This window comes from Sebastes fasciatus, unplaced genomic scaffold (assembly GCF_043250625.1).
Source record: "Sebastes fasciatus isolate fSebFas1 unplaced genomic scaffold, fSebFas1.pri Scaffold_105, whole genome shotgun sequence".
Lineage (NCBI taxonomy): Eukaryota > Metazoa > Chordata > Actinopteri > Perciformes > Sebastidae > Sebastes > Sebastes fasciatus.
In genome coordinates, this window is record NW_027428141.1 from 6566 (window position 1) to 17500 (window position 10935).

The following is a 10935-nucleotide window of genomic DNA, read 5'->3' on the forward strand; positions in this document are numbered from 1 at the left end:
ACATGTCATAATAACATCAGAAGCGTGTCATAATAACATCGGAAACATGTCATAATAACGTGTCAATAACTTCAGAAGCGTGTCATAACATCGGAAACATGTCATAATAACATCAGAAGCGTGTCATAATAACATCAGAAGCGTGTCATAATAACATCGGAAATATGTCATAATAACATCGGAAACATGTCATAATAACATCGGAAACATGTCATAATAACATCAGAAACGTGTCATAATAACATCAGAAGCGTGTCATAATAACATCAGAAACGTGTCATAATAACATCAGAAACGTGTCATAACGTGTCATAATAACATGTCATAATAACCAGAAACGTGTCATGATAACATCAGAAGCGTGTCATAATAACATCAGAAGCGTGTCATAATAACATCAGAAACGTGTCATAATAACATCAGAAACGTGTCATAACGTGTCATAATAACGTGTCATAATAACCAGAAACGTGTCATGATAACATCAGAAGCGTGTCATAATAACATCAGAAACGTGTCATAACGTGTCATAATAACGTGTCATAATAACCAGAAACGTGTCATGATAACATCAGAAACGTGTCATAATAACGTGTCATAATAACATCAGAAACGTGTCATAATAACATCAGAAACGTGTCATAATAACATCAGAAACGTGTCATAACGTGTCATAATAACGTGTCATAATAACCAGAAACGTGTCATGATAACATCAGAAGCGTGTCATAATAACATCAGAAACGGGTCATAATAACATCAGAAACGTGTCATAATAACATTGGAAACGTGTCATAACGTGTCATAATAACGTGTCATAATACCATCAGAAACGTGTCATAACATCAGAAACGTGTCACAATAACATTGGAAACGTGTCATAACATCAGAAACGTGTCATAATAACGTGTCATAATAACATCAGAAACGTGTCATAATAACGTGTCATAATAACATCAGAAACGTGTCATAATAACATCAGAATTGTGTCATAATAACATCAGAAGCGTGTCATAATAACATCGGAAACATGTCATAATAACATCAGAAGCGTGTCATAATAACATCAGAAGCGTGTCATAATAACATCAGAAGCGTGTCATAATAACATCAGAAGTGTGTCATAATAACATCGGAAACATGTCATAATAACGTGTCATAATAACTTCAGAAGCGTGTCATAATAACATCGGAAACGTGTCATAATAACATCAGAAGCGTGTCATAATAACATCAGAAGCGTGTCATAATAACATCGGAAACATGTCATAATAACAGAAGCGTGTCATAATAACATCGGAAACATGTCATAATAACATCAGAAGCGTGTCATAATAACATCGGAAACATGTCATAATAACATCAGAAGCGTGTCATAATAACATCAGAAACATGTCATAATAACATCAGAAGCGTGTCATAATAACATCAGAAACATGTCATAATAACATCAGAAGCGTGTCATAATAACATCGGAAACATGTCATAATAACATCAGAAGCGTGTCATAATAACATCGGAAACATGTCATAATAACATCAGAAGCGTGTCATAATAACATCGGAAACATGTCATAATAAAAGCATCATCTCGCTGGTTGGACTCAGGTGAAACAGGTAAACGGGTAAAGGGGTAAACGGGTAAAGAAGCTGAAACAGAGGCGGTGGTGTCATTAGTTTCTTTAATAGTCTGGTTCAGTACAAGATGCTGCTTCATGGTCCTCTTTTTAATTTTATTTACTTTTATTAGGAATGACAATCAATAAAGATTTATACACAGTGAGCGATCTGGACTGGGAGGACTGGAGGGACTGGAGGGACTGGGAGGGACTGGGAGGACTGGAGGGACTGGGAGGACTGGGAGGGACTGGGAGGACGGGGAGGACTGGAGGGAGTGGGAGGACTGGAGGGACTGGGAGGACTGGGAGGACTGGGAGGACTGGGAAGACTGGGAAGACTGGGAGGACTGGAGGGACTGGGAGGACTGGGAAGACTGGAGGGACTGGGAGGACTGGGAAGACTGGGAAGACTGGGAGGGACTGGGAGGACTGGAGGGACTGGGAGGACTGGAGGGAGTGGGAGGACTGGAGGGACTGGGAGGACTGGAGGGACTGGGAGGACTGGGAAGACTGGGAGGGACTGGAGGGACTGGAGGGAGTGGGAGGACTGGAGGGACTGGGAGGACTGGGAGGGACTGGGAGGACTGGGAGGGACTGGGGGGACTGGGAGGGACTGGGAGGACTGGGAGGGACTGGGGGGACTGGGAGGACTGGGAGGACTGGAGGGACTGGGAGGACTGGGAGGACTGGAGGGACTGGGAGGACTGGTTGGGCTCCTGTGTGCTGGGTTTGGTCTGACGGAGCCCAACGAGGCTGAAAACTGAGTTTTAACTGGAATGATTTTAAAGGAATGTCAGATTATCGTCACTGTGGCGTCTCCTGATCAATCAATGCTGATCAGTACTGATCAATACTGATCAATACCAGTATCAGCATGAGATCATGAGGTTTCTAACAGTACAGTAACAGAGTGTACGCCTGCCAGTACCCACATCTGGACGTCAAATACTAGTACACTCAAACAGGAAGTACTCACACACGTACTTTAACTTCTGTCAATGTGTACTGAGGCTCCGGAACCAGAACCACGTTCACTAATAATAATCATTATTATTATTAATAATCAATAATCAATAATCCTGTTCCTCCTGCAGAGTGTCGCTCACACCCTCCAGCTGGCTGTTAACGAGGGTCTTCTGGCTCAGAGAAGTACTCGTATCGGTACTCGGTATCGGAGAGTACCCAGATGGAAGTACTGGTACTCGGTCTGATATAAAGTGGTATCGGTGCATCTCTACTGTTTATGACTTTAGAATCTCATAATATTCTATTTTAGTCCTCATATATTGACGACTTTAACCTCAGAGAATATTAGTTTTTTCTGATCACTTTAGAATCTCAGAGAATATTTGTGTTTTTTCTCGTAAATTTACGACTTTAATCTACAAATGTTTTCTCTGAAAACGAGTGGATCTTATCCTGATTAGAGACATTTGAAATGAGGCCATAAAGGAACGATATAAAACATTCATCGTGTACTTTTACGTGTACTCTCTTGAGGTACTACTGTAGGAAACACCTGAGTGTTCTAATGTGGATCATTCTCAGTAAACGAGTCCTGGTTCAGGAGCTGCTGGTCTGCTTCAGTAAAAAACTACATCAAGTAGGAAACCTTGAAGTATTTGTGCTTGTGTATCAGTAAGTACTCCAATATAAGTACTCCAACATAAGTACTCCAACATAAGTACTCCAACATAAGTACTCCAACATAAGTACTCCAATATAAGTATTCCAACATAAGTACTCCAATATAAGTACTGGGACTTGGTCCTGACTGCAGCGGAGACCAGTTCAGAGATGATCTACCGGCCCGTACACCGGTACATTTATCACTTTAGAATCTCAGACATTATTAGTTTGTTTCTGGTGAATGGAGATGGGATCTGATTCTGATTAGAGACATTTGAGATGAGGCATTAAACATTAAACATTCACTTTACTCTTCATCGTGTACTTGTACTTGTACTCTCTGTGAAGTACTGCTTTAGGAAACACCTGATGTGGATTATTCTCAGTAAACGGAGTCCTGGTTCAGGAGCTGCTGGTCTGCTTCAGTAAAAAACTACATCAAGTAGGAAACCTTGAAGTATTTGTGCTTGTGTATCAGTAAGTACTCCAATATAAGTACTCCAATATAAGTACTCCAACATAAGTACTGGGACTGAGACCAGTTCAGAGATTATCTACAGCCGTCCACAGACTCACAGTACATGAACACACATACACACAGACACTTGCATCAGAGCAAATGAGTCTTGGTCCGCCGGCCACAGAGATACGTACGATGCCAAAGAGCACAGAAGGTATGAAAAAGTAAGAAAAAGGAAAAAACTTTATATATAGTATTTATAAAAAAAGAGTAATAATACTTTGTTTTTCCGAGAGGTTAAAGGGTGCTGAGTTTCTTTTAGCTGCTGTCGCTGCCCACGCTGCTGCAGCCGCCGTCGCCGCTGCTGCTGGAGGACGATGAGGAGGACGAGGAGCTGCTGGTGCTCGCCGTATCCCCGCGCTCTCGTTTGTGGATCTGCTCGTGAGCTTTGAGGTGACCCGACTGGCTGAAAGTCTTCCCACAGTGGGGGCAGGAGAACGGCCGCTCCCCCGTGTGGATCTGCTGGTGAGCCTTCAGGTGTCCGAGGCGGCCGAAGCTCTTCCCGCACTGCGTGCAGCCGAACGGCCGCTCGCCAGAGTGGATCTTCTCGTGGGTTTTTAACACGCCAGAGTTGCTGAAAGTCTTGCCGCACTGCGAGCAGGTGAAGGGCTTCTCGCCCGTGTGGATCTGGACGTGGTTGCGGTAGCTGGCCTCCTTGGTGAAGCTCTTGCCGCAGTGCTGGCAGCAGTACGGCCTCTCGCCCGTGTGGCTCAGCTGGTGAGCCTTCAGCTCTTTCGATTGGCCGAAGCTCTTCCCGCAGGTGACGCAGATGAAGGGGCGCTCGCCGGTGTGCAGCCGCTGGTGCGATCGCAGGTCGTCGGCCTTGGTGAAGCCTTTGGGACAGTGAGCGCACACATACGGCTTCTGGCCCGTGTGGATCAGCTGATGTCGTTTGAGGTTCCCCGCCTGGCCGAAGCTCTTGCCGCACTGCGAGCAGGTGTAGGGCCGCTCGCCGGTGTGGATGCGCTGGTGTGTTTTCAGGTTCCCCAGCGTGCTGAAGTTCTTGCCGCACTGCGTGCAGGAGAAAGGTTTCTCCCCCTGCATGTTGCGAGGTTTCCTCACCGTCGGGCTCTGGGTTTTGGTCGTCGCTCCGCCGCCGCCTCCTCCCTGCCCGGCCGCCGCCTCCGCCGGCTGCAGCTCGTACAGCGCCCCCCCTCCGAACTCGGGCTCAGTTTTGCCGACGCCGTCCATCAGCAGGGGGTCGGGTCGCAGCTTGTTGAGCTCGGTGCGGAGCTCGGCCATGTGGATGGACTCCAGGCTGTTGTGCTGCAGGTGGGTGGACATGGTGTTGGATTCTGGGTACTCGCACTTCAGGGAGCTCAGCTCGGCGGTGTAGTAACACTGCAGGTCCACGTGGTGGTCCGACTTGATGTACTCCAGAGTGTCCGTCACCTGCAACACACCAACACACAGCCTGCTCACAAAGAACTACAGGTACGCTCAACACTAGGAAGAGAAAATACTCATTATAATAAGATAATACTAATAATACTACAATACTCAGGTTATAATACTCATAATAATACTATAATACTCAGGTTATAATGCTCATAATAATAATAATAATACTATAATACTCAGGTTATAATGCTCATAATAATAATAATAATAATAATACTATAATGATCAGTTTATAATACTCATAATAATAATAATACTACAATACTCAGTTTATAATACTCATAATAATAATACTATGTTATACTACTCAGTTTATAATACTCATAATAATAATACTATACTATATTACTCAGTTTATAATACTAATAATAATACTATAATACTCAGTGTATGGCTGATGGTGGAAGAGTCTCTACATGGGAAGAAGGTCAGAGCTGTTTCCTGTTAGAGCTCAGAGGACAGAGCTGGGATCAGCAGGGATCGGTCTAAAAGGATCTGTCTTAAGAATCTGAAGATCTGGAAGCTCAGCAAGATGTCTGATGGTGAGGTAAAGGACTGTGTGATGGTGAGGTAAAGGACTGTCTGATGGTGAGGTAAAGGACTGTCTGATGGTGAGGTAAAGGACTGTCTGATGGTGAGGTAAAGGACTGTGTGATGGTGAGGTAAAGGACTGTCTGATGGTGAGGTAAAGGACTGTCTGATGGTGAGGTAAAGGACTGTCTGATGGTGAGGTAAAGGACTGTCTGATGGTGAGGTAAAGGACTGTCTGATGGTGAGGTAAAGGACTGTCTGATGGTAAAGGACTGTCTGATGGTAAAGGACTGTCTGATGGTAAAGGACTGTCTGATGGTAAAGGACTGTCTGATGGTGAGGTAAAGGACTGTCTGATGGTGAGGTAAAGGACTGTCTGATGGTGAGGTAAAGGACTGTCTGATGGTAAAGGACTGTCTGATGGTAAAGGACTGTCTGATGGTAAAGGACTGTCTGATGGTGAGGTAAAGGACTGTCTGATGGTGAGGTAAAGGACTGTCTCATGGTAAAGGACTGTCTGATGGTGAGGTAAAGGACTGTCTGATGGTAAAGGACTGTCTGATGGTGAGGTAAAGGGCTGTCTGATGGTGAGGTAAAGGGCTGTCTGATGGTGAGGTAAAGGACTGTCTGATGGCGAGGTAAAGGACTGTCTGATGGTAAAGGACTGTCTGATGGTAAAGGAATGTCTGATGGTGAGGTAAAGGGCTGTCTGATGGTGAGGTAAAGGACTGTCTGATGGTAAAGGACTGTCTGATGGTGAGGTAAAGGACTGTCTGATGGTAAAGGACTGTCTGATGGTAAAGGACTGTCTGACGGTGAGGTAAAGGGCTGTCTGATGGTGAGGTAAAGGGCTGTCTGATGGTGAGGTAAAGGACTGTCTGATGGTGAGGTAAAGGGCTGTGTGATGGTGAGGTAAAGGACTGTGTGATGGTGAGGTAAAGGACTGTGTGATGGTGAGGTAAAGGACTGTCTGATGGTGAGGTAAAGGACTGTCTGATGGTGAGGTAAAGGACTGTGTGATGGTGAGGTAAAGGACTGTGTGATGGTGAGGTAAAGGACTGTCTGATGGTGAGGTAAAGGACTGTGTGATGGTGAGGTAAAGGACTGTGTGATGGTGAGGTAAAGGACTGTGTGATGGTGAGGTAAAGGACTGTCTGATGGTGAGGTAAAGGACTGTCTGATGGTGAGGTAAAGGACTGTCTGATGGTGAGGTAAAGGACTGTCTGATGGTGAGGTAAAGGACTGTCTGATGGTGAGGTAAAGGACTGTCTGATGGCGAGGTAAAGGACTGTCTGATGGTAAAGGACTGTCTGATGGTAAAGGACTCTCTGATGGTAAAGGACTGTCTGATGGTGAGGTAAAGGACTGTCTGATGGTGAGGTAAAGGACTGTCTGATGGTGAGGTAAAGGACTGTCTGATGGCGAGGTAAAGGAATGTCTGATGGTAAAGGACTGTCTGATGGTAAAGGACTGTCTGATGGTGAGGTAAAGGACTGTGTGATGGTGAGGTAAAGGACTGTCTGATGGTGAGGTAAAGGGCTGTCTGATGGTGAGGTAAAGGGCTGTCTGATGGTGAGGTAAAGGACTGTCTGATGGTGAGGTAAAGGACTGTCTGATGGTAAAGGACTGTCTGATGGTGAGGTAAAGGACTGTCTGATGGTAAAGGACTGTCTGATGGTGAGGTAAAGGACTGTCTGATGGTGAGGTAAAGGACTGTCTGATGGCGAGGTAAAGGACTGTCTGATGGCGAGGTAAAGGACTGTCTGATGGTGAGGTAAAGGACTGTCTGATGGTAAAGGACTGTCTGATGGTGAGGTAAAGGACTGTCTGATGGTAAAGGACTGTCTGATGGTGAGGTAAAGGACTGTCTGATGGTAAAGGACTGTCTGATGGTGAGGTAAAGGACTGTCTGATGGTAAAGGACTGTCTGATGGTGAGGTAAAGGACTGTCTGATGGTGAGGTAAAGGACTGTCTGATGGTAAAGGACTGTCTGATGGTGAGGTAAAGGACTGTCTGATGGTGAGGTAAAGGACTGTCTGATGGTAAAGGACTGTCTGATGGTGAGGTAAAGGACTGTCTGATGGTGAGGTAAAGGACTGTCTGATGGTAAAGGACTGTCTGATGGTGAGGTAAAGGACTGTCTGATGGTGTGGTAAAGGACTGTCTGATGGCGAGGTAAAGGACTGTCTGATGGTGAGGTAAAGGACTGTCTGATGGTAAAGGACTGTCTGATGGTAAAGGACTGTCTGATGGTAAAGGACTGTCTGATGGTGAGGTAAAGGACTGTCTGATGGTAAAGGACTGTCTGATGGTAAAGGACTGTCTGATGGTAAAGGACTGTCTGATGGTAAAGGACTGTCTGATGGTAAAGGACTGTCTGATGGTAAAGGACTGTCTGATGGTGAGGTAAAGGACTGTCTGATGGTAAAGGACTGTCTGATGGTAAAGGAATGTCTGATGGTAAAGGACTGTCTGATGGTAAAGGACTGTCTGATGGTAAAGGACTGTCTGATGGTAAAGGACTGTCTGATGGTAAAGGACTGTCTGATGGTAAAGGAATATCTGATGGTAAAGGACTGTCTGATGGTAAAGGACTGTCTGATGGTAAAGGAATGTCTGATGGTAAAGGACTGTCTGATGGTAAAGGACTGTCTGATGGTAAAGGACTGTCTGATGGTAAAGGACTGTCTGATGGTAAAGGACTGTCTGATGGTAAAGGACTGTCTGATGGTAAAGGAATATCTGATGGTAAAGGAATGTCTGATGGTGAGGTAAAGGACTGTTTGTGAACGGGGTCCATCTTTACCTGGGAGATGTAGTCAAACACGGAGCTGGGCTCGTAGTGCGACTTGTAGTCCAGCTCTGTGACGTCGCCGTGGTGGAAGTGGCCCAGGTGGTGGTCGCCGTGGTGACCGTGATGCTCCGACTTGATGTAGTCGAGGCCGCTGATCTCCATCTTGATCTGGTCCTGGCCCAGCTCGGCGGTGGACAGCGGCTGGATCTCCGACAGGTCCACGGTCCGGATGGGGTCCAGGTCTCCGTCCTCCGGCTCGCTCTTCACGCACGGCAGCATCACCAGCGGCTCGGCGATCTCCGCCGCCAGCGAGCCGAGCGTGGGCGTGGGGCAGTCGGGCCCCGCGCCGCAGTCCGCCTGCAGGGTGGCGTCCAGAGGCGGCGGAGGGGAGCCGCACTCGGGGGGCAGGCCGAGACTCAAACAATCAGCCTCCAAGTCCGTCATGGTGAGGGGGCGGAGCTAATCCTCCTCGCCTCACCCTGGAGCCACACCTCCTCCTCTTCCTCCTGGGAGGTAGGGGGCGTGTCCCTGAGAGCGCTGCTGATGTCACCACCCACACCTGATTGTGACCAGGCTGCAGAAAGACACATCAACATTAATCACATATATATATATATATAGATATACACACATAAACATTTATACATTTATACATATGCACAAACCTACGCTACGTGTTGGCCAGGAAAAACTGTCATGGTCATTTTCAAAGGGGTCCCTTGACCTCTGACAACTGACTTCCAGATGTATGGAAGTGTGGGGGAGGGGGGGGGGTTGTAAGAAAAACTGCACGACACAAATACTACTACCACTGCTGGAATGTAACTAAGTACATTTACGTTTTTAACTAATTCAAGGTACTTGTACTCTACTTGTTTATTTCAATTTTTACTACATTTTACTGCACAAAGCATCCTGTTACTGGAGACTACTACAACTACTGACCTTTAATGATCATTTAACTACATTTAGATGATCATACTGACACACTTTAACTACATTTTACTGCACAAAGCATCCTGTTACTGGAGACTACTAGACGTGATTACATCCTGTACTACAGTTACATTTACAATGAAGGACTTGTCCTTGTAGTGGAGTATTGGTGGTAGTAGTAGTTTTACTAGTACTGATATCTCCACAGAGCAGAGCAGAGCAGAGCAGAGCAGTCAGCAGGCTGCTATCAGCCGTTAACATCAGACTACAGTCCGCTGCTCTGTTCTGTAGAACCGGACCAGAACAGACCCGGGAGGTACCGGCTGCTGTCCCGGTGAGGTGTCCCGGTGTCCCCGGTAGTGTCCCGGTGTTACCTGTCTCTAACAGTCAGGTAGCTCCTCAGCTCGCCTCGCAGCTCAGAACTGAACCGAACCGGGTCAGTGAGAGGATGTGTCGGTGGTTCTGCTCTCAGAGGATCCACGTTAACGGAACATCCTCCGGTTCAGCACCGGGAGACTCTAGTTCCAGTGGTTCCAGTGGTTCCAGCGGTTAGTCGGTTCCTCTCCGGAGGAAACTAAAATAAACTAAACTACTGAACTCCTGAAGAGATTCAACCCGCTGAACTACAGACACACACCGACACCAGCTACACAACACCAGCTACACACCACCAGCTACACAACACCACCAGCAGCTACACACCACCAGCTACACAACACCACCAGCTACACAACACCACCACCAGCTACACACCACCACCACCAGCTACACAACACCACCAGCTACACAACACCACCAGCTACACAACACCACCAGCTACACAACACCACCAGCTACACAACACCAGCTACACACCACCAGCTACACACCACCAGCTACACACCACCAGCTACACAACACCACCACCAGCTACACAACACCACCACCAGCTACACAACACCACCACCAGCTACACAACACCACCACCAGCTACACAACACCACCAGCTACACAACACCACCAGCTACACAACACCACCACCAGCTACACAACACCACCACCAGCTACACAACACCACCAGCTACACACCACCACCAGCTACACAACAACACCACCAGCTACACACCACCACCAGCTACACAACACCACCAGCTACACACCACCACCAGCTACACAACACCACCACCAGCTACACAACACCACCACCAGCTACACAACACCACCACCAGCTACACAACACCACCACCAGCTACACAACACCACCACCTACACAACACCACCACCAGCTACACAACACCACCACCAGCTACACAACACCACCACCAGCTACACAACACCACCACCAGCTACACACCACCACCAGCTACACACCACCACCACCAGCTACACAACACCACCAGCTACACACCACCACCAGCTACACACCACCACCAGCTGCTACACAACACCACCAGCAGCTACACAACACCACCACCAGCTACACACCACCACCACCAGCTACACACCAGCTACACAACACCACCAGC

The 10935-nt window shown here is 47.1% G+C and overlaps 1 protein-coding gene across 32 annotated transcripts in view; it reads right to left on the minus strand.

Annotated features, from left to right (window-relative positions):
* Positions 1–1667: 1667 nt before the first annotated feature.
* LOC141763632 (uncharacterized) overlaps positions 1668–10935 on the minus strand; it is an 11030-nt gene continuing 1762 nt past the window's right edge. The window contains exons 2-6 of one of the 32 annotated variants that reach the window (XM_074628137.1): positions 8507–9068; positions 2242–5159; positions 2130–2183; positions 2021–2092; positions 1668–1829 (exon numbers count right to left, since the gene is read on the minus strand). In XM_074628137.1, coding sequence (XP_074484238.1) covers positions 4026–5159; positions 8507–8938 — 1566 coding nt within the window. In that variant the 5' untranslated portion in view covers positions 8939–9068 and the 3' untranslated portion in view covers positions 1668–1829; positions 2021–2092; positions 2130–2183; positions 2242–4025. Of the gene's footprint in view, positions 5160–8506; positions 9069–9163; positions 10186–10935 lie in introns of those variants that run through there. The other 31 variants (XM_074628132.1, XM_074628129.1, XM_074628128.1 and 28 more) reach the window with 31 other exon arrangements.